This window comes from Poecilia reticulata, chromosome 15 (assembly GCF_904066995.2).
Source record: "Poecilia reticulata chromosome 15, P_reticulata-male-v2, whole genome shotgun sequence".
Taxonomy (NCBI): domain Eukaryota; kingdom Metazoa; phylum Chordata; class Actinopteri; order Cyprinodontiformes; family Poeciliidae; genus Poecilia; species Poecilia reticulata.
In genome coordinates this window covers 14,462,353-14,486,893 of record NC_088844.1, presented here as the reverse complement: position 1 = coordinate 14,486,893, position 24,541 = coordinate 14,462,353, and the positions used below count along the sequence as shown (strand labels likewise).

The 24,541-nt window shown below is 39.0% G+C and overlaps 1 protein-coding gene across 1 annotated transcript in view; it reads left to right on the top strand.

The window, feature by feature from the left end:
- LOC103476800 (protocadherin-15) overlaps positions 1-24,541 on the top strand; it is a 196,269-nt gene that overhangs the window by 65,087 nt on the left and 106,641 nt on the right. Inside the window, exons 2-4 of the mRNA XM_081616011.1 lie at positions 1,489-1,607; positions 16,411-16,425; positions 19,455-19,520. Of these exons, the coding sequence (XP_081472137.1) occupies positions 1,517-1,607; positions 16,411-16,425; positions 19,455-19,520 (172 nt within the window). The 5' untranslated portion in view covers positions 1,489-1,516. The remainder of the gene's footprint in view (positions 1-1,488; positions 1,608-16,410; positions 16,426-19,454; positions 19,521-24,541) is intronic.

The window sequence follows — 24,541 nt, the reverse complement described above, 5'->3', positions numbered from 1 at the left end:
ATTCCTCATAAAGTGGCCTTCCTCCATAGCTCAAATTGGCAGCAACAATCAGAGGCTCTATGCTATTCTACATTATGTTTTTTTTTCTTCTTAATCCTCTGCAGGTGTTTTTACTTTCGATCTAGTTTTGCAGTGTGGTTCATCACAATGTGCAGAAAAAAACATGGCATCAGTGCTGCATGTCCTTCTTTCAAATACAGGCTTGTTGCCTCGCATGTGCAGTTTTTGCTTGGGATTTTGAGCACTAGTAAGAATATTATCCTTCAAATTTATTCTTTGGATCAATAAAGAATATTTTTGACTTACAAGAAAGTTCTGTAGATTGTTCATGTGGAATTACCTTTTACCTCTTATTTTGCCACTCTCTCTCTCTGACACATTTGTCCAAATTGGTTTAATTATAAATACTCTATTAATACCAAGCTCAAACTGGTATTTTCTTCAAACTCCGGTAGAGGCTGTTCTACATTAAACAGAAAAAAACAGTCGTATTTACTACGTTTTCTGCTAATTGTTAATTGTTTGCTAATTGAAGCAAACAATGTCAGGCTCTGATGCCTTTTAGCAAACCTGTCGATCTTGTTAAGCATCAGCTAACTGTAGCCATCACTGGCAAGCTGTTTTATAATATTAATATGCATTTTATTTTGGTGTCCTTCAAGACGCCTAATTACACATTACAAGAAAAAACACACAATAGAAGAATACGCTAAAAGTGAAAAGTGAAAGTGAAAACAAGTTCATCTAAAAATTAGACTTGGTTTGCACTGGATTAACTTTGACTTGGCGCCACAGCATTTATGCAAAACATTGTTGAATTTTTAGCTTAATTTGTTTCTCTTGAAAGCATCCTAAAATGTCTGTTTTGTGATTTTCTGCTTATATAAAAACAATTTGAAATTAACTGATGTGAAGTAAATGTAAGCAAAGTAAAAGGTTGTGATGAATGTGCTCTGCGTGACATCAATCATGTTTTCTGTTTGTCTAAGAGACGTGAAAAAAATTGTTCATTTGCTCACCGAAAGGGAAATCGTTTTTCCATAATGGAAAAAGCAAGATGATCATAATACCAACAAAATGTTCAAACTGTGATCTTTAAATAAACTTCCCAACCTGTGGAACAGTAATGAAAAAATGACTGCAATTTTTTTAAGTGGATATTTTGAAAATTAAAACAATCATTGGGTTTATTCTTTTAGTGAGTGTTTTAGATGCACGTTTTCACATTTTTCTTGGGGGGGGGATCAATGTATTGTATAAACATCAGTGAAATTGGCAAAGGAGATTAATCTCTTTTGGAAAAATATTGACCCAATGAAAATGCGTTTTTGGTTAGATCTGCACATGGGTTCTATCTTGTGTATTAGTCACATCTGTGCAAGCAAAAAGCCTTCAGAGTGTGCTAATACATGAATGGCATAATTTATTTATTTTTGTTTGTATTGTTTTTTTTCCCTTTTCATTTTTTCCCCTCTTTGCTCCGTCCAGGTGGGCAGGCAATAAGGCTTGACAGAAGATGCGACGGGGGCGGTGGCTTGTCAGATGGCTGGGGACCGGAATGGCAATCCTCGCTTTGCTTACCCACAGCTGGGGCCTGGACACAGAAGGTATGAGCGGCCTGTACCTAGTCAATCATTCTCTGGCTTCTCCTTTTTCCACACTGCAAAGAGGAAGAAACGTGCAGAATGTGCAAAGTAATTCTTATTTTCTCTGTAATATGAACTGTTTATCTCCCACTGGCACAATCTGTTGTTTTTGGAAAATGATTCGCCAGAAAGGGGTGCTGTTCTTTGTGGATAAGTTTGGAAAATCGTTCTAAAATTTTGGGAAGTAAAAGTTGCTACTTAAAGATTCTTCATTCATAATGATGTCTACGAAATAAATACAGCATAAGTTATGCTAATAATATCCAATAAGCTGCAGATAAAGCTAGTTATTTTATTTCACTTGCTGAAGTTTAAGAGGTTCAGAGAACTGTACAAAGTTGCGCTGCGAAAAGAACATCACTCTTACAAAATTCTCACCTTCGTCTTACCCAAAACTTTAAAAAGTCATTATTTGAAGGATGAGTTTGAATTCTTCTTTTTTTGCTACACAGTTCACTGATCACAGAGGCTTCTCTTTGAATATTTTAGGTTTTCACAGTGAGAGTGCGATTTTTAATCTACCAGTCTCGGCGAGTTTGCGGCAGGTGCCAGTTAAAAGCGAACTCCATCCGTACGAGACTGACAGTTTTGCTTAAACACAGGGGCTGCCCAAAGCTGCACACACAGTGAGATGTGCCACAGTCGCTTAAGTGAATGGCAATATAGTCACTTATCTACTCTCTCAAAACCTTATGCTCTTTTGTTTTAATACGGTTTCATTTAGACTTTCCTTGCTTGGCTTCTTTGAATGCTTCACATGTTGTAAACACTTTTAGATTAGAGCTACACTTTCTGAATAGTTTATTGTAAGTTAAAAGTTTCTTTATTGCTCCCATGTAACAGTTTACAGATAAATATTAGTGTCTATTTATTATAGCTGAAACACTGACCTATTCTGGTCATCAGCTTAACATTGCTAGTTTTCGATTAAATCTTAAATTGAGGTCAAGTCTGCATTGATCTGTAAATTATCAAAACCTTACCAAACATTATGGAAAATCAATATAATAATTTCAAGTGTTGCTGGTGTTCTATGGTATTTAGGGATACTGACCTTGGAATCAATATTTTCTCTGTTTTATAGAATGTCTAATATAATCAGAAATGCTTGGTAACACTTATGTTGTATATCTTTCTTTTTTATCTTTAAGGTGAGGGTAGAAAAGTTCAGTTGTCTAGACAGCGTTTATTATCCACATCACACTATTTTGCCTCAGTCTTGCTGTCTCTCTCTGTGTTGTGGCTGAGACACAATTATCCTTTGGTATCCTTCATGTTCCAGCATCATTTTCCCACGTGTCTTTTTATTTTTTTCAAATACAGCCAAGCCTCCCTCCTACAGATCTTTGTGGACATTTTAAAAAAATACTGCAACTGAAATACCAGACATGGATAACTGCTAAAGAACGGCTTCAAGTGCTGGTTTAAATGATGTAGCGATGGCTTAATATCTCTCTATGCTTTGCAGAGGCTCTTAATGCACTTATAATGTTATATTCACTTCAACCTACTAAATGCTTGAAGCAGGTGACAGCTGTGTGATCTACAACCTGTGTGATTCAGCTCATAAATATTTGACAAGTTAAGGGTGCTCACTGTATGAAACATTGAAATTTGATCACCTGTAGCAAATCATTGAGTACAGAAAAAGGAAAAAAGGACATGGTGACGTTGTTGGAAAAAGTGACTTTGTCCTCACGTCACTTACAAAATGTGAAACATCACAACCTTAATGTCTTAAGGTTTTAACTTGTGTCAAATGTGTGTTAATAATATGCCATTATTCATAGAAAGGCATGAGTGTGACCATGACTTAATAATCATTTACCATCATTTACAGTCATTTACCATTTCTTAATACTAGTTTAAGTTTCTGAGTATATGTCTTTAAAAGGAGGATAAAAGAGGAGTAAAAAGTGTGTGGAAGAAAAAAACCTGTTCCACCACTGCTGTATTTTATTTTATTTTATTTTTTCATTTTCAGGGCATTTATTGGTTGAGAGTTGGTGTCCTCACACATTTTGATCTTTAATCTGGAAGCCTGCTCTTGTGCAGGGTTGAGTTTCAGCATTAGCTATCACCTTGATAGACCAGTGTAGGAGGTGAAACAAAATTGTGCAAAATGTGTACAGTTTTATTTAATTGTCATTTTAACAACTTTTTTAAAATCTGTTATGGTATGACACTTTTCCAATATAGGTAATACATTTAAAATCTTGAAGCTTGGTTTATAACATTCTAAAATGCTAAAGATCACAGAGTGACAAGAGTCACAATAAGTTTTTTTTTATTATTTAACTGAGTGTTGAAGTTGTAGGCAGAAATGATTTGTAGACCTACAAATGATCTCTGATTGGATCAGTGAGTGTATGTGTGTGTGTATCACTGATGGTGAGTTTTCCAGATGGGGCTGATGTTAAATTTTTTGCCATGATTTTCACTCCTCCCACCATTGCATTATTCTTTCTGTCAGAAACCAAGTCTGCCCCGTGCAAGGTCTCCTTTGGCTTCTGGGGACATAACGACTAAGTCTGTATTTGTTTTCACTCACTTCAAGTAGGACTGGCCCAATATATCGCAGATATATTTCTATAACAAGTGATAAATGTGTGCAATATTTATACTGCAACAGACTGCTTGGATTACAATATATTTTTAGCTGATGTACTCCAAGTGTTAAGAACCTTTTACATATCGATGTAACATTTAGCTGGCTGAAAAGCGTTGCACGGCAACAGATCCTCACACAGGACACAAGTGATGCTGTCCAAAATGCTAAAGATCACAGAGTGACGAAAGCACAGATGAGAAAGACGAGAAAGAATAAAATAGACATATATCTCACAGCTGACATAATCACTGCAGTGCTTACCATTATAGTGAAGGAAAAATTACATTTGTTCTTTTGGATAAAAAAAAAAAGTAAAGCTGTGCAACAGACACTTGTGTTAATTTCCCTCCGGTCTGATACATCTAAATACAACATAACCACCCGTCTTCATTAGTGACCAAACAAGTAAACAGAGTCCACCTGTGTTTAATTTAACCTCAGAATAAACGCAGCTGTTCTGTGAAACCCTATGAGGTTTGAACAGAGTTGGTGTGAAGGTGGTCGTCACTAAATACAGAACAGTACTGGAAGAAAACCTCTTAGAGGATGACTTGGAACAGGCGTGAAGGCTCGACTCTCAGGACAGTGACGCCAAATGGTCAGATCTGCAGAGTAATGGTTTGAATTGTGTCCAAATGACCCAGTCAATCTTTAGAACATAAATCAGATCAAGTATCTGTGTTACAACTTGGAAATTAACATACCATCCATTCAATCTGTCTGAGCTGGACCTATTTTGCTAAAAAGAACAGGACATATTTTAGAGACACTCCACAGCAACGGATGTAACCGCAGCAAACGGTAGCTCTTCAAAGTGTTGAATTCTTTGTGATAGTGTGTCACATTACGTCACACTAAAACGCATAAGTCTTTGATTGTAACACAACAGGGCAGTGTTTCTCAATCCTGGTCCTCAGGGACCACTGCTCTGTTTGGAGTTTCCCTTCTGCCAAACACCTGGCCTGAAGAAGTGGGTGATTAACAGGCGTCTGCAGCACTTATTGGTATGCAGGAGCTAAAGCTATCATTTGAGTCGGATGTGCAGGAGCAGAGACAGATCTAAAATATGCAGGGCACTGATCCCTGAGGACTACTGTCCTGACTTAGACTCTCATAGATCTAATCGGTGTGAATAATCAGAAGTAATATATTCATGCTGATTAGAATAAATCAGTGGGAATCTGATCGTCCAGGAAAATCTGGACAAGTCACTTTTGCAGAATTACAGGCCGATTTCCAACATTGTATTAATCTGCAAAATTATTGCAAAAGTTGGAAAGGTTTAATTTCAAATAAATCACATTTTTTCTATGAATAAAATTTTGATTATGCATCAACATCTAAATATTTCCCAATAAGGAATGGAATAGACAAATCCTAATCTTTTTTTTTTTTTTGTCACTGTAAGTCCAGTGTTTTACAACACTTCAACAGTGACTGATGAAATATTTAAATCCATCCCAAAGCTTGAAAGAGGAACACACTGTGTCTATACATGCAAATCTCACAGTCCACAAATCCAGATGTCACCCAAATCCACGTACACTCACAGGTGCTTAACTCCGCTTAGCAGTATCTGGGATTGTGTATCAGTTAATGTGGCCGTGGACACTTCTGCCATCAGCCTTCCCTTTCAGTCTTCCTCCATCTCGATCCAATCCTTCCGAGCCTTTCGCATCTGCACTTCTGTTCTGACCCACAATAGTTTGTCTATTTTTGGGATTGTCTGATCAGGAGCCAGATGTGCAGACTGTGTCTGACAGCAGCCGTTGCGGTCTGTGGGGTGGGGGAAGCAGTGGAGAAATGAGGGGAGGAGGAGGGGTTTTTTAATCTGTTCGCCACCAGGCTGTAATCAGGCCCTGGGCTTTACAAAAAAGGAGGGGGAAAGGGAGGGCACTGTTGTGAAGGGTGAGCCGCCTGTGGTGTGTTCCAACAGGCCCATCCTGGAGCACAGTGTGTGCGGGCTGATCTGTGCACTTAGACTGTGATTGCAATATTTGCCCTGTGCTCTGTGTGGTTTCCCTATTGGGGAATGTGACAGCCGACCCTACTGTCACACAGACCTGAATGGTAACTGTTTGTTTTGTTCATCCTTAATATTAATTTAGATATTAATTAGTGAATAGTTTAGATTTTTATTTTTGAAAATTTTCATTAACTTGACTTTTTAGTTAACTATTTGAAGTGCACGCATTTAGTTAACTTTATTTGTCAGTTCTTTATATTTTTGTTAAAAGCAACAAATTAATTTATTTGTTTTGAGTTACCAGTTTCCTTTGGAGCTGCTGCTGGAGGGTCACAGAAGAGCTCCAGCTAATTGACATCCATATATGGTTGGCAAACCTCCTCAGCGGGCCATTCCATTTGTTTGCCAGGGGACGGGGAAATTTGGTTTTCTTTCATTTAATTTGACCAGTTCTTTAATGTTTCTTCTATTTGGTAGTTTCAGTCCAATGTTTGTTTAATTTAAAGATTTGGTGTTGTATTGATTAGTATTTATTTAAGTTTTTGTATGTTTAATTACCCCTTGTGTGTCAGCTGTGGTCTGATCAGCCACTATTTAAGCTCCCCTCATGTCTTGTTTGTTAGGTCAGTTTTGTGCTTGAGTTCTTTGTGTTACTACCTGAGTTGGAGTTTGTTATGTTGACCTCAGTTTTTGGGCCCAGTTCTTCATTGTTTAATTATTTTTGAACTTTTTTGTAATAAATTAAGATTATTTTTGGATTCCATTCAGTGTCTCTCTGGCTGGTTTATGCAAGAACCCTCACAGGGAATAAAGGGAGTGGGGCAATGAGCTGGGGTAATCTTAACTGGGAAAGTGGAATCTGCCTAGGAGAAAAGTAAAGTATACCCTCTGTTCTTCATTATCAGCCACCAATAATTTACATCACATCAATTTCTCATCTCCACCTCGGTCTCTGAACCAATATCAATTCAACAATTATCTACAAGGAGATGTAGTCGGAGTCAGAGAAGTAATGAATCTTCTTTTTTCTTTATGCAAAGACCCAGTTTAAAAATCATGAGTGACCCAGGCTGTCTCCATAGCCTCATTATTAACCGTCTCTTATTAAAAAATTAGAACTATTTTGAGAAGTTATTTCAACTTTGAGAGGTACAATGCATAAATACTTCAAAGAAACTCACATTTTGCAAACACTGGATGGGTTTTAACATTAGCTGCATTATGTAGACTTTAAGCAAGCTGGATGATGTCTGCATCCTGTGTTCCCTTGAATAAATCCCTGAACTCTGTCACCAGAACCGCATGACTGCATTCACACAACTGTCATTTATGCTACAGTACTGCTGCGGTACAACTGAGGATGACTAAAGAACACTGTCTGAACTATGCATGTTGAACGTTTGTTCAGAAAATAGAAATATTGTTAGTATTCTTAACTTAATTGACAAGTATAATGCAATGTCAGAAAGTGAGGACAAAAAGTTGCCTGTTTATGCAGCAGAAGAGCATCTGGCTTAAGATCAGTCTTCAGTCCTACATTTGACTGCATATCTTAAGTTTAAAGATTTTTCTTTAAATGGACCTCGGAGAAAGCAGAAAAACATATTTAGTTCATTACCCTGCTTAAAAAGGATATTATGTGCTGTAAGAAATTGAGTATCATGATTATTGAAGCATTTTCACTGCAAAAATTGTCCTACTCATAGTAAAACAATATATATATATATATATTTTTTTTTACAATAGTTGTCAAGTTTTCTAACTTTTAAATTTTTGCTGGTTTGTTTGAGCTTAAGAATGGGGGGAAAAATGTCGTGAAATCAAATGTTTCCATTGCTACTGAGTCTGAAGGTATTTCCTAATGTAAACATGTTGACTGGCCCACAGATTTAGCAACATAACCAAGCATAAATTAAACTCTTAATTGCTTTTGCACTTAACTTTCTTCACTTCATAGAGGAGCGAATGACAAGTTGCATCTTTGTCTAATTAATGCAAATTAAATATGCCCTTCTACTATAGCACTTTGCATCTCACAGTAACAAAACAAAAAAAAACAAAAAAAACACACTTTAGGCTGTTGCTTGACCACCATTGTTAATCCCTCATTATCACACATGGGAGTTTATGGTAATCAAGTGAGTGTTAACGGCTAGTAGCATTAATCTGGCCCAGGAGAGCATTTACAGAATTAGGTATTATTCTGTATGATCTGAATCGTAATGCGCAGTTTTTAGAGCTATGTCTTGTATTTTGCCAGCCTGCTGCTTTTAGGACCCTAAATATGTGGACCGACTACATACCACTAAGCCATTTTGCTTATCAATTTGAACCTCTAGAACAGTGTTGGACTGGTCCTCAAGGCACACTGCCCTGCATGTTTTAGGTCTTTCCTTGCTTGAGCCTGGCTGATTTGAATTGATGATATTACATTGCATCAAGTGTAATATTTAATTTCTATTTTTTTTAATTGGTAGTTTAAGGATTTTATAAATTGTGCTTTGACACATTGTGCATTTGTCCAGTATAGTTGTTTTTAAATTTGCTACAGAAAGATTCCACTTGCAGTTTAAGACTTTTTCTTCATTTACAAAGTTACCGTGTCAATTTCTGCCTGGCGACATGCTTTTTTTTTGTATCCTGTTGCTTGTTTGGCTTTGTTTTTAAATGTCAGGTAGTTTGATTCCTTCAAAAAAATAAAAAAATAAAAATCTTCAAACGCCATCTCCAACATCAGAGAGAGTGCAAAACAGGAAGGTCGCTGGCTGAGCAGAAGACGTATATTTTAGGGGGAGAGTGAAGTCTGTTAGGCTTCGTATCAAAAAAGCCATTGAACTAAATTAAACTTGACAGGTGCAGCTATCACAGTGGAATTAGAGTATGTAAGACAAACACGACATATTACTTTGACTATAATAGGAATTAATTAAATATTCCATATTCAACTCATGCAAATATCATATTTAAAGCATTATCTATGGTTAGAATGGAGTAACATATATTAATGCTCATTTGAATGTCAGCGAGCATTTTTCTACTTCCCTTTTAACAGTGTATAAAACATGGCATGGGACTGACATGCCTAAATCAAAATATCTAGATTCTGACTTTAAAGCATTGTTCAACCTTACCTCAGTAAGTTAGTATTAGGCATGTAGGTGCATTTGAATGAAATATAATTTAATCATGAGCTATTTTACTGATTTTAATCAGAAGTTGCAACTTGTATACATTTATTACATATAGTGATCTAATAAACCATTTATTTCAGTAATTTTATTGATTATTGATTATCTGATGAGGCCCTAAAATTCAGTTTCTCAGAAAACATAAATATTACCTAAGATCAATTACTAAACTACTTTTCATACAGAAATGGTGTACAAAAAAAGTGTCTATGTCCTGAACATTATATGCACTCTAGACTTGGTCAGGGCTCCTTTTGCTGCTTTTGCAAGAACTACTAGATCAGTGTGATGCAGCATTGAGGCAGTTAGAATGTGATTAAGCTGAGGTATAAGACGTGCCTGGTTCCAGTAATGGTGGCATTGATACTTATTTGTTCAGGTGCCTGCTGGGAAATGAGATTAGTGATGCCATAAAACTTGTCTGTCGGCCGAAAGAAGCATGAGATGCTCAAAAAGTTCCTGGTAGATGACTGGAAAATTGACACTAGACGTTAAGCAATAAGGATGCTGTGCCTCTTCCTGCAGACGCCATAACTTTAACATTCCACATCAAGATACCTCTGGTGTTGTATGTTGATCAGATGTGGGTTAACATAATAAACGCTACACTACTGTATCCCAAGTTCACCTCCAAATTCTTGAATAAGCCTTATTTCATAGTTCTTCCCAATATTTTCTTTTTTTTTTGCTGTACCTTTTGTCAAAAGCATAATTTGCGACTTGCGACTAGCCAGCCAGTTTAGCAATGACAGTGACCTTTTAATGTTTTTCCTCATTGTTGATGGTGTTGGTGGCCATTTCATGAACAGCTTTCATCAATAGACATAGTAAACTAATTTTTCAATGACTTCTAAATTGTCTGTGCTTAACCTGTGACAAAGACAAGTACATTCCACTTTGCTCCATTGACTTGGAAATTTCTCTGCATTTTCTAAAGATAAACTTTTTCTCATTGCTAGATTAAACTGACAGATATTATTTGACAGTAAAGCCTCCAGTCTTTTTTTGCAAATCTGTGCAATCGTATTGGTGAATTCCATGGCGCGTCTTTATTTAACATCTTAGAAGATTGTCAGTTACAAAAACGGTCATACTTTGTTTAGATCAATATGCAGAGACTCTGTTCAGAGAAATAAAGTAATTAGATCCGGCAGAACTTCGAACACGTTCCGGGGGAGGTGGGGGACATTGAGTCTGAGTGGACCATGTTCCGTACCTCCATTGCCGAGGCGGCCTATCGGAGCTGCGGCCGCAAGGTCGTTGGTGCCTGTCGCGGCGGCAACCCTCGAACCCGTTGGTGGACACCTTCGGTGAGGGATGCTGTCAAGCTGAAGAAGGAGTCCTACCGGGCCTTTTTGGCCTGTGGGACTCCAGAAGCAGCTGATAGGTACCGGCGGGCGAAACGGCATGCGGCTCGGGTTGTCGCTGAGGCAAAAACTCGGGCGTGGGAGGAGTTTGGAGAGGCCATGGAGACAGACTTCCGTACGGCTTCGATGCGATTCTGGTCCACCATCCGGCGTCTCAGGAGGGGGAAGCAGTGCAGCACCAACACTGTTTATAGTGGGGATGGTGCGCTGCTGACCTCAACTCGGGACGTTGTGGGCCGGTGGGCGGAATACTTCGAAGACCTCCTCAATCCCACCAACATGCCTTCTGTTGAGGAAGCTGAGCATGGGGACTCTGGGCTGGGCTCTCCAATCTCTGGGGACGAGGTCGCCGAGGTGGTCAAAAAGCTCCTCGGTGGCAGGGCCCCGGGGGTGGATGAGATCCGCCCGGAGTTCCTTAAGGCTCTGGATGTTGCGGGGTTGTGTTGGCTAACGCGACTCTGCAATATCGCATGGACATCGGGGGCAGTTCCCCTGGAATGGCAGACTGGGGTGGTGGTCCCCCTGTTTAAAAAGGGGGACCGGAGGGTGTGCTCCAATTACAGGGGGATCACACTCTTAAGCCTCCCTGGTAAGGTCTATTCAGGGGTCCTGGAGAGGAGGGTCCGTCGGATAGTCGAACCTCGGATTCAGGAAGAGCAGTGTGGTTTTCGTCCTGGTCGTGGAACACTGGACCAGCTCTACACCCTCAGCGGGGTCCTGGAGGGTGCATGGGAGTTCGCCCAACCAGTCTACATGTGTTTTGTGGACTTGGAGAAGGCGTTCGACCGTGTCCCTCGGGGGGCCCTGTGGGGGGTACTCCGGGAGTATGGGGTACCGGGCCCTTTGATACGGGCTGTCAGGTCCCTGTATGACCGCTGTCAGAGTCTGGTCCGCATTGCCGGCAGTAAGTCGGGCTCGTTTCCGGTGAGAGTTGGACTCCGCCAAGGCTGCCCTTTGTCACCGATTCTGTTCATTACTTTTATGGACAGAATTTCTAGGCGCAGCCGAGGTGTTGAGGGGATCCGTTTTGGTGGCCTTAGGATCGCATCTCTGCTTTTTGCGGATGATGTGGTCCTGTTGGCTTCATCGGAACGTGATCTGCAGCTCTCACTGGAGCAGTTCGCAGCCGAGTGTGAAGCGGCCGGGATGAGGCTCAGTGCCTCCAAATCCGAGGCCATGGTCTTGAGCCGGAAAAGGGTAGAGTGCCTTCTCCGGGTCAGGGGGGTCGTCCTGCCTCAAGTGGAGGAGTTTAAGTATCTGGGGATCTTGTTCACGAATGAGGGAAGAAGGGAGCAGGAGATCGACAGGCGGATTGGGGCAGCGTCTACTGTGAAGCGGGCGCTGTACCGGTCCGTCGTGGTGAAGAGAGAGCTGAGCCAAAAAGCGAAGCTCTCGATTTACCGGTCGATCTACGTTCCCACCCTCATCTATGATCATGAGCTTTGGGTCATGACCGAAAGAACGAGATCACGGGTACAAGCGGCCGAAATGAGTTTCCTCCGCAGGGTGGCTGGGCTCTCCCTTAGAGATAGGGTGAGAAGCTCGGTCATCCGGGAGGGACTCAGAGTAGAGCCGCTGCTCCTCCACGTCGAGAGGAGCCAGTTGAGGTGGCTCGGGCATCTGGTAAGGATGCCTCCTGGACGCCTCCCTGGTGAGGTGTTCCGGGCACGTCCCACCGGGAGGAGGCCTCGGGGAAGACCCAGGACACGCTGGAGGGATTACGTCTCTCGGCTGGCCTGGGAACGCCTTGGGATTCCCCCGGAGGAGCTGGAAGAAGTGGCTGGGGAGAGGGAAGTCTGGGCCTCCCTTCTGAAGCTGCTGCCCCCGCGACCCGACCCCGGATAAGCGGAAGAAAATGGATGGATGGATGGATGGATGGATGGATCCAGTAAAATATGATTTTTATCCAAATAGGCGGGTAGAAATTATCTTTAAGTATGAATAATAATTCAAAATATTTCTGAACTGTTGAACTTTCGATAAACAATATTGTATGCCTAAAGCATTTCTGCATATTTAACGTAGTGAAAGGTGTTTATGATAGCAGCAAAACACCTGTACCTGCCTTTTTATCATGGGACCATGAAGTCCAGTGAATGGTGGACTCGAGAGATGCACTGTTTACAAACAAATCTAGCTACCGTCCACGATGTAAGCCTGGCTAATAAGTAACCTGGTTCAAAATCTACAGACGTCAGTGAGAGAGGATGCAGTCCTGCTAGAGTTTTGCTACATGACCCAAATATTAAGATTTTTACCATTTCCATTTTGTTACACCAGCACAGGCACATTTTTGAAGGATGCATTTTTTTCTAAGAGTAAATGTGCATTTTGTGATAATTGTTTCTGTGTGTAATTTTGACAGTTTGTTGAATTTTTCCAAGGTTATATATATATATATTGCTTGATTTTTATTTTTTTTCTTTCAGACTCTACAGTATATATTTTTTTGATAATGTTTAGCAATCCCCAGCAGTGGTGAGGTTTGCAGAAAAAATTCTACAGAAATTTTTCCAAGATTGACTGTTCTCCATCCCATAGAGCATATACTGCACACTTGGTTTCCCTTCCATAGAAGGCAACCTGGTGTTTCACCATCTCTCACTAAGACATTACAGACAGGTTTGATTGATGTGAACTCGATGGTGTTGTAAGGCCTGAAATAGGAGCGCTGTAGTCCCATCTTGCTTCACACAAGTTGGATACCTCTCACCTTCTGGCTCTATTGACTGTTAATGTGCAGCACAAGTGTATTTGTACAGCACCAGTGGGATAAAGAGCACAGTCAGGTTGGTCCTTGTTAGCACTCGGTGGCTGCTTTCAGATGTGCTGGGGATTAAAAGGTGCAAGCGAGGCTAGATTAGGTCAAGCTGTCTCCTGTTGCTGCAGCACTGAATGAGACATGAGACGGCTTCTGTTTTATTTGCAGTTCAGAGAAACCTTCAAGTTAAAAAGTAGCATGCAGTCCAAGCTCAGAACACAATCAAGAAGAGATCTGTAGTTAGTCACAGGTGTTACCTGTATTGAAACCTGCATTTTCAGCCTTTTCATATTTGTACTTTTATCACCCAAAGGCAGAATTGGCTGAGGATGTGGTGGATTGTTCCTCTATCTATGTCCATAATTATAAGTCTTTTACTCCCACTTTACCATCAGTCCATTTGTTTGTTCTCTCATTCATTCACCTTATCCCCCATCAAACAATAGGTGGTGGCATCAGTCAGTGTGTGATGGGCAGGGTGCATCTTGGTCAGAGGACCAATTCATCACAAAGCAACACAAAAACTCCATGCATAAAGTTGTAGCATCTTAACATAAGGAGGAATTGAGGACTTAAGGGGCTAAGAATGGAAAGAATGAAGGACAAAAGGAAATGTGGAGATAAGCATAAATGTGTACTCTTTATGCTTATTTTATTTTATTTTTTTACAATTATCCAGCAGAAATCCAACTCCATACCTTTCCAGACTTTCTGCAAACCTTAGTATATACGATACAATGAGCAATGGGACGGTGAAAAGATCAGAAAACGGCAATTATACCGTCCCATTATGCTGAAAAGGATTTTAAATAGAAAACATCACTTGTTGTTAAAAGCTTTAAATATGTGAAGCAGTGGGAATGTGAGCATCAATTTTTGCTTTGAGATTTTGTGTATGTATTCACATGCAGTGCTCTGATCATAGTATACGTCTGTTGTCACTGCAAATGGAGGTGCTATTCTTTATCTCTGCTTGGTTCTTCCTCTTTTCTTGGAACCTGACTCCTTAGATGTCTCTCCCCTACTGCCACGACTACCACTTAAAACCTACACACACCTTCGCACACATCCAAAACGGATCATATGATCCTCTAAAAAGATGTGAGTGCAGGAAACTTTTATGCTCTGTACACGCGCACATACACATGCATGCTCTTTGGGTTGGCAAAGATTTTTTTCACATCAGACTTGCAGAGTTTTTTTTTTTTTTCGTTTTTTTTTCTATGTTGCTTGTTTGTGACTCAGATTTCAAGGTGTGACCCACTTCCTCTGTTCATCATGTTGCTATTATGGGAGACTCCATTTCCTTAGCAAAGAGGTACGGGTTTTCTAATTGCTCCAAAATTGTTGACTGAAAATTAACAGTGCACATGTCTTAAGGAGCTTTTAAAGATGGATATATGCACATATGGATAATAACTGTATTTTGCAAGTCATTGCAAATCTTTAGCACAACAGCATTCTAACATACAATCATATGAAATTTTAAATTTTTCCGTAAATTTGTTTAAAATAATCTACAAATGTGAACATTTCTTAAGGCTAAGAAATGTCAAGGTCGTATCCAGAACTTTTCCTCTGAGCGTTATGTGCTTCTAAAACATGGCTCATGGGTATGCATATTTAATGAGAAAACTACCCTGTTATGCACCTACTAACAGGTGCACGGTTGCACAACTAAGGACTGCAACAGAAGGTGGGTGTGAAATACTAGACCGGTGGTTGTTGATGTGTCATCTTGCCCATCTCTGATTACATGTAATCTAAGATGACCCAACTTGGTAACAAGCCTCACAAAGTTCAAAATGTTTGAAAGAGAAACAGCATTTTAGGAAAAGAGAGACAATTTGTGTATAGCCATGACTTTAAGAGCAAAATGTGTGTTTCTTGATTGAGTGTTTTAATGAGCCTCTGCTGTGGAATCTATTTCTAACAGAAGGAGATATTACTCACCTGTTGACCAACACTTTGAGCTGCTATCACACAGTTTCTTATCATGCCACATGTGTTTGTTTATCTAAAAATGTATTTGATTTTTGTCTGCTTCGACCTCGTTAATTATAATGAACGTATATTGTAAAAAATGGTGGAAAAATGTACACTTTAATGCTGAACAGGTCATGGTCCCTTTGGCTTAATCCTACTTCTATTATTTGATCATTTTGCAAATTGTTCATACATAGTCTGAGGGCCCCCAAGGGATCAAATAATTATTAGTAAAAAATAGTCTTAAAATAGACTTCCCCGCTGTGGGGTGAGCAGTATCTAACTTTTATAAATAAAATTTAAAAAAATGTTGTACATGTTTGTTAAATCTATGTAGTGACAACATGCTATGAGACAAGATAATCTGTTAGAAAATCAAGCTCCTCTGCCTCGTCCCAGTTAATCATCCTCGTGTATGCACTGCTCACACCCTCTTCCCTTTCCTGGAAGGGTAAGCTGTTTTGCCGCCATTAGCACAATAACTAGTATGTACATGCAGTGTGACGGTAACAACCTTCTTCCCATATATGTGGCTTCTACCACAGAGGGGCGTGTTAAAATGGAGTCACATCGTTCATGTATGTGACAGGACTTTATCTTTAACAAACTACTAAGATAAAAGCTGTGACAGCATCTTAAAAGCCACCATTTTTGTACTGAAGGATTGCTTAATATTTTTCCTCTAAATTCTCAATCCCTGTTTAACATTTTCTCCCCTTATAACATGTCTCCTTCTCTTTTCCTTAAAATCGCTGTATTCTTGCAAGGACTTTTTTCTCCTTTTTTCCCCCTAACTTCAGAGCTGTTTCTTAAACGTTTGATTTTTTTTTTATTATTATTCCTGCTCTCCTTCCCTCTGGCTAAACTGTGCTCTGACTCCTTCAGACTGGCAGTATGAGGGTAAGAGGGCAAGATTCTTTTGTCTGTTTTCCCTTTGTTTTATTAACTTCTGTATTTTGCCGTTTTCTTCTTTGCATTCCCTTCCCTACATGCTGAAAGACGTGTAATCCCAAGCATTCCTTACATCAGCAATGTTATCTTTCAGTGCTTGTTTATATAGAATGACATGTCCCACCCCCTTCACTGCCTCATCTGGTGCCGTTTGTCAAGCTGCCATTACCTGTGTCCCATGAGCTCATACCATCTAGCTGTTGTGACCTCCATCTGCAAAGCTTTTCTTCCCCTTGTTCTGTTCACAATGTTGCCTTGTGCTTTTCACTGCCCTTTGTCTAGTTGTCAGAGTCGTACAGGCAGTTACTCTTGATGATGCAGCTACAGGACTTATTGATTGCACTTGATGTAAGAGGATCCGTCTGTGTGACAGGAGGATGCTCAAACAGTTCTTCGAGGTGTGCAGTGCGAATCATGAGCTGTTATGCAGATTACATGACCCTTTAAAATGACTTGATAACAATATTGCATCACATTAACATATAACAAACTGATTTTTACTTGAATTTGGATGTGATCTCTCCCTTAATACTCAAAAACTAATTGAGTACAATTTTTATTGACTACAGCTGTATTTGCTTTACCCTCGTGAATTATAAATCTGACCACTACAATGTGCGAAAAACAAAAGCAGATGCCCGTTTTACAATCTAAGTTATAAAACCTCCCTTGTTAATTATTGTTTTGTGGGAAACTGTGCATAAACACCTCTTAAATTGCCTTTACTCTCTGAAGTATCCAAAAATAAACAGAAACTGCTTACAAATCTCACAACTCTGATACTCCAAATGCTATGTTACATTTCTTAGAAATAAGTCTGTCTGTGATCTTGTTATGTGTTAATATTAACAAGATGATTCTTGTTTGTACAAGTGGTGCTTATTGCAAAGCTCAAAATGGGCAGAAGAAAAAAACAAATACATTTGAAAATTACCCAGTGCTGAGTTCCAGGCTGGTACTCCACGTGATTTATTGAAATCCATGCCGTTTACATTCTTTAACACACTGTGACCTTTCGTTGCAGCATACACTGCATGCTGACAGTTTGGGATGCTTCAGTTTCTTCACTCTCACAGATATTTTAACCCTTCTGTGAGATAGCTGTAATATGTTTCTCCCAAACAGGTTAAGCTCAGGTTAAAAAGCTGCCGTGGTGTTCTGACAGCATGTCACCTAAAGTACTCATAGATTTATCCTGTGATTCTAAAGATTCTGTATATTTGTCTTGACACACACTCACCTTGCTCCTGCTGATGGTGTTTACAACCACAGCTCTATTTTGATACGAATCTTTCACAATGTGGTTCTTATCGTCTTTTAGGGACATTCTAGGGAATTATTTGCAGATAGAACTTAAAAAACCTCTATTTTTAAGTTGATAAAGTTTAACATGTTGATTTATAAGATGCACTAAAAAGAGCTCCCTCTGGTGCACATTTGGCGTTGGTAAATAATCCCGTGGGCACAGCTGGTCACATGATACAGATAGGAAGTCCCTGGAGTGTCTCAGTTACTTCTATTGTCAGTGACTAAAATTGACAGGGTCTTAGAGCGTCTTCTTAGCAGGAAACCAAGGTGTAATCATTAATATAATGCACCAGAACAATAATACATATACGGAAGCCCCTTACGAAATAGACCATGATTTATGAAACAGATCTTACCAGCTGTATCTGTTGCAGGTATCACAGGAGTTGAGTTTGTCAGGGACTACCAGTACAGCTCATTTAAAAATTGTAGGGATTAGATTGGGGCACGCCTAAAAGTACATCAGTGCATTTTCTGATTATGTGAACTGATCTGAACTGTGGGTTGATCATCACAGCTCCACTATATTTGATGACATGTTTTGTTGTCAAGCTTTTGATAAAATGTCTTCAAAAATAATTTTTTTTATCCAGAAAAGGTGTATTTGTTTCATAGATGGACAAATACACCTAGTTGGTAGTACTGTTGCCTTGCAGCAAGGAGGTCCTGGGTTCAAATTCCTGCTTATGTTTTTTTGTGTGTGATATTTGCATGTACTCACTGTGCATGCATGGGCTCTTTAGGTACACTGGCTTCCTCCCACAGTCCAAAAACACGACTGTTAGATTAAATTCTCTCTCTAAATTGTCCTTAGGTGTGAGTATGAGTGTGTTTGTGGTTGTTTGTCCCGTGTGTCTCTGTGTTGCCCCGCGATGGACTTATACCCCATCCAAGGTTTGCCCCACCTCTCCCCCAGTTACTGCTGGAGATAGGCACCCCTGCAACTCTGCAAGGATAAGCAGGTGTAGAGAATGGATGGATAGATGTTTCATTGATAAATGTATTATAACGAATTATAAACTGGAAGGACTTCATTACTCAACTGTGCATCAAATATTCTCAATATATGTTCTAGTATAATGTGCGTTCTCATATTTAAGAATGAGCTAGCTTATCAAAGTGCACAATAACTGGGCTCCTGGTAAAGCTGTGGGCAAAAGTCTTAAAATAAATACTTATTATAGACACTTGGCAACTCCAAAATGTCACTCTCTGCTGCACTCTTTCACTGACTATCTCCTTACTGTGTGCGGTGGTGGCATGATAAACCTGACGGCTCATCCACCCTGAGTTTGTCACAGTTCCAGTTTGAAGAATACCTAGGAACAATTTGAATCTGTGTCTCTTTAGTAAAAAAGACACTAATTGGTAGCTAATTAAGATACCAAACACCCTGATCAACTTAAAAAAGAAGAGCATAAATTTACAAGAAAACTACCTCAGCTATAATATTTCATAGAAATTAAGAGAAAACAATAATTGTGGAAGATTAATCTCTTGAGATATCTTACACTCCTTTATGAATCTTTATGTGGAAGCTATGTCAGCTATGCCTTCATCACGCATCATATTAAAATTTATATTTTACTGGAATGTTTCTTGTGCAAAAAAAAAGCAGGTTGAGCTTTATGTGTGTCTTCTGATACTTCTTTTCCTCCTTCTGTATTCAGAGTGTAAGCTGTCTCGGCCGGGCCCTCCTGCAACCATAGTGACCATAGACGAGGAGAGTCCCAATGGTATGTATTTATCCACCGATGATTCACACATATATCTTCTTATTCACAGTTTATCAGATTATAGTAACTGCTGCTGCACTCGAGTGGAGTGGTGTGCTTTGTGAAGTTGTTTCTGTGCTACAGGGAATGTTGTTCACCTAATGCAATACATATTAATACATGTAACCAATGAACTCTGCAGGATGAATGACTGCACTGGCTTATAGGTGAGGACTTTTCTTAGAGGCATGTTTATTCAGTCACTGACATGTACTTGTGCTCTCCTTTCAGGCTGAAAGTAAATAGGTTCTAATTCCACTAGATTCACTCATGAGGGAAACCGAGTTCGTATTTATATCCGAGGACATACAGATGGTGTTTGACACATCGAAATGTTTTAGGGCTCCGGTAATGAGTTGTCTGCTCCCTCTGCAGATTGTACTTACTGTGGTGTACCTGTGCTACTTCAGTACAGGAGGCAATGAAGCGCACTTCAGACATGCAGCACTTGAGTGGGTCAGATGAAACTCCTCCTTTTTAGTTTATTTTTTTTCTTCCCTTCCTTCATCTTCTTTCAAGTATTTCCATCACCTGCACCTACTTTTTTACCTTCTTCTGATTTTTTTTTTCTCATCTTTATTTTCCTTACATTCCTGGCTCAGATTTGTTTCTCCCTGTTTTTCTCTTTGGGTTTCAAGTGTTTACCGTCAACAATTCAGGGAGCAGTAGGTGTGCGCATGCAGACATGTCCTGTGGAGAGGAAGGGGAATTGAGGACTTCTACTTGGGGAGGAGTTATATGTTTGCTGGGGGAATAAGAAATAATTTCCCTCTAAATGGAGCAGGTGTGTGTTTGTGTCACTCAGTTCTCCCTGCAGATATTAGTACAGCAGGTTAACGGAGCTTAATGATCAGCTCTTAGTAAAGATGGCAACCGCAGCTTACAGGCAGAGTAGTTTCCGCAGATGTTCAGCTTACCTGCTGTACTGTCGTTGTGAGAGCCTCTCCGTCTTGGAGACAAAATTGCACACATATGCTTTTATGTATGTGTTTTTTTTTATCATGAAAATTCAGACAAATCCACCCATTAGTTATTGCAGTAGCTCACTGCTCTTTGGGTCTCAGCTCCTCCTTCCCCCTCTGTGACTACAGCTGTGATTTTTGTATTTTGATCGATCACTAAGGGAATTCGCTGGGTGGAGGTAGCCAAGTCTGTATCCGAAAGCCTCTCACCCCACATGTCCTAGTGCTTTCTGAGACGGATTTGCACTAATCTTTTTCATAAAGCTCTCATTTACCTGGGATGTGGGTCTCCTCTGGCTCCACCATGGTTTGTTTATCTATCTGTAATGAAACATGCCTCAGCTCGCCCTGCCAGTACGGGAATGTAAAAAGAGGCAACCTGCCTTTGACCAAAGCAGTTATACTGTTTAATGTGTTGTGCCTATTTTTTGTTGTTGTTACATTGACACTGTGCAAGTTGTCATATACTGTAAGTTCTTATGTTACATTATGACTTTGAGTTGTAAAGCTCATACGTCTGTTTGACTTGATTCTCCAAGTCAGAGTAGAAAGACTTACAGTTAAGCATGTGCAGGTGCATCTCAAGAAATTGGAATATATTGACTTTATTTTATCAAGTCAATTTAAAACTTGAAACAAGATGATCATCTACAGCTTTCTGGACCTGAGAATTATGCTAATCAGTAGAATATAATGTTTAAAACATGAGGATGAAGCTCAGCAATTAGCTGGATTTTGACTGAAATTCTGAGATGTATATTTGAAAGTGGGTTGTGATCTTGGTGGACCGACTTGTATTATGCAAAAGGACCAAGGTATTGATTATTATTTTTTCTATATTTCCAAACAGGTTGTAAGGGGCCAATCAGAAATGTCAGATATTTGAAAAAAATAAAAAAAAAAGTTTCTCAGAAAATAAACATATTACATAAACATATTCATGAGAACTCTTGTGAATAGCCATGTTCTTTTTACTTTGTGTCTTATCCTTCTTGTGGAAAGTGATCATGACTGGATGCTGGACAAGGATTTGGTTGATTTTTGCACTTATGTTTTATATTAACTAAATGTTAAGTTTTCATTATATGAGTCATCAAAACTAACAGACACATTTATTTACAGACACAAATTCAGTTGTAATTTACTGAGATACAACTGTACAGGAATAATCTTGTAGTAGCCAGGGAAATTGGCATGTACTCATAAATTATCTATTGTGCAGACAGAAATATGCATTTTAGACCATGATAACAGCTTTGTGACATAGACAAAATAATAAGGAACAAACGAGCAAAGCTGATGATTTCCAACTTTTAATTAATCAGCAATACAGGCATAGCTTTTTTCTCGTAGCATCAATGCGGCTCATCTTAAGCATAAGTGGTGATGCTTTGTTCAGGTATTTATGATCAGCTGTGGCTTGCATCCAAAACCACATTTTACAGTGTTTACTTGGATGGGACATTTTAAGACTTCACATTTAATTTTAACTGCATTCAAAAGGGTTTCTGTCTTTTTATGATCCAATATTGAATAGCCTAAATAAGCAAGATAAAGCCATTAAGAGCCACAAAGCTAAAAACAAAAAAACAATATTTGGCATATCTAACAAAGCAGCCTTCTGTCAACTCTTAGGAATATGTACATGGTTCTTATTCTACAGAATAACAGTATGTTGATTAGTAGTGGACACTCAATGCATCCTTGTCTCTTGGCAACACTGTGTAAAATGAGTTCAGTGACAGCAGAGGTCAGGGCTTAGCAACCTTTACAACTCAGAGCCATTTTTTCTCTTTGTCCAGCTAAATTTGTTTGAACTCACTAAAGCTACATGAAACAAGTGAGCGTACTTTTACAATATATTCTATATGAGATTTGTTTTCTTCTTTATTTTAGGTTTTCAACATGTTGTAAGTCATCAAACTTTGTGAATAAGGGGATTGAAAGTAGTGAAATTGAGTGTTTGTTATGAAAATTATGTCAAAAGAGTAAGTAGATTGCCAGCAAGGGAGTCATTTGTGTTATTATTTGCATAAATGCTATATATATGGTCCATCAAAATTCCTTGGAAATACTGCTGAAGCCAGCATTATATTTTAAAACGTTGATCAACTTGTCATTATTTTTGATCAAAGTTATTAAGTCGTATATCCTCTTAATAAATATTCACATTTTTACTCTAAAGCATCCATTTCCAACTGTATCACCATACATACTTATGGATTTGAAGCACAAAATAGTCAACAAAGTGTTGTGTTTGGTGTTCATGAAAATTCAGTACTTGTGTCACTAATCTTTAGGAGCAGCTATGTATTTATTAATTGTCTGGACAGAGAGATGTCTGATTGTGTTAAGGGAATGGTTCTACCATTAGAGATCAAAAACCATTACCTTCTTATTTTTTATTTCAACTTGGCTGTTTTTGTTTATTATTCTGGGAGGTTTTCACTTTAGAAAAAGCAAAACCACCAGGGCACTGCAAGTCGGTTGCTCAAATCGTGCGTAACATGTTTAATTTATCTTAACCGGTACATCTGCAGACCGGCCGACAGGTGCCATACACCACATATGAAGTCTCACTCCCTTCAGGAGTTGGGATAAAAAGAACAGCATTTGTATATACTCCTTTGGTGTATTAAAGCATTTAATTTGATTCAGAAGGTTTTTTATCTCATTGTGCTGTAGGAGTTACATATATATATGGAGTGAGAAGGGAAAAATAAAGAGGGTGGGTGTATATCCTTTTATTGACAGAGAGCTTGTTAGGGGAGCAAAGGGAAATCATTGTGGCCATAAATTAGGATGCTGAGTTCTTGCTTTTATCTTGTCAGGGTAAATTTATGATTCGTATCAAGTGTTGTGTGAGGATGGAGCATACACACATCCTCTCAGTCCTTTTCAAATTGCCCAGCACCAGTTCACATACAATCAGAACTATGCCTATTGGCTTTAGAAAAAAGGAGGTTGATTTTGAATACCTGTATTGAGTATGCTGCCAAGGTAGAACCTCTTTAAAAAAAAAAAAAACTAATATTCAAGTTAGTCTGATGAGAAAAGAAAATTCAATCTCAATGACTGATGGAGTTACTATTTTTTTTATCGTCCATGTAACAGATTCACATTTACTAATGCAGTGACTTACATCATCTGTCATCCATCCATTTATCCATCCATCTATCCATCCACCCATCAATCTGTCCATCCATGTCCTGGGTCTTTCAATGGGTCTCCTCCTGGTGCAACTGCATCTACCACATAATGTTAGTATTTTTGAGTTCCACTTTGAAGCAAGTAACATCCTTCATAAATATTTAGTTATTCATCAGCTTTCAGCAGCAGTATGTAACTTTTATAAAAAAATATATTGTTTTTACCTATTTGTTGAAACTGCCACTATGCTGTGAATGAATGAATGGTATCTGAAAAAATCGACCTCCTCTACCGTCTCCCATGCTAACTAGAAACAACCAGTCAGAGCCAGGAGGAGGAGAGTCTCGACACCATCAGTCACCCACCGTGTGGCATTGATAATCATAAACCTTGATCAGCAAAATGTTTGCTAAGCTGGTGAAAAAATCTTGATACATTTTTAGCGTGGTGTCATGAAATGAGCTCTTTTGTAATGAACCAACCGAAACTGCCGGTCTAATTTTTTTGATGCACTTCAAAAACCATTTAGGTATTCCAGGAGCTATTTTGACAAACTGCATATAAATCTGTGGTAGTTAATGAGATTGGCAAGACTCAAGGTTTATACATGTGCTTTGTACATTATTATCCAATTAACCCATAAAGACCAACAATGCCCTCAAAACATATGTTGCAGTTTGTCTTAATGCCTTGCATTCTGTAGTGGGGATAATATTTCTACAACTCACTCCTAGCATATCAAATGCTCTTTCTTCTTGTAAGGCTAGTAGAATGCTATAAGCTATTATTATTGTCAAAACGTACCAATGTCATTCAAGTAAGAGAGATGTGTTTTGATCTTGTATGTCTCGAAATGGCTTAAAGAAAATA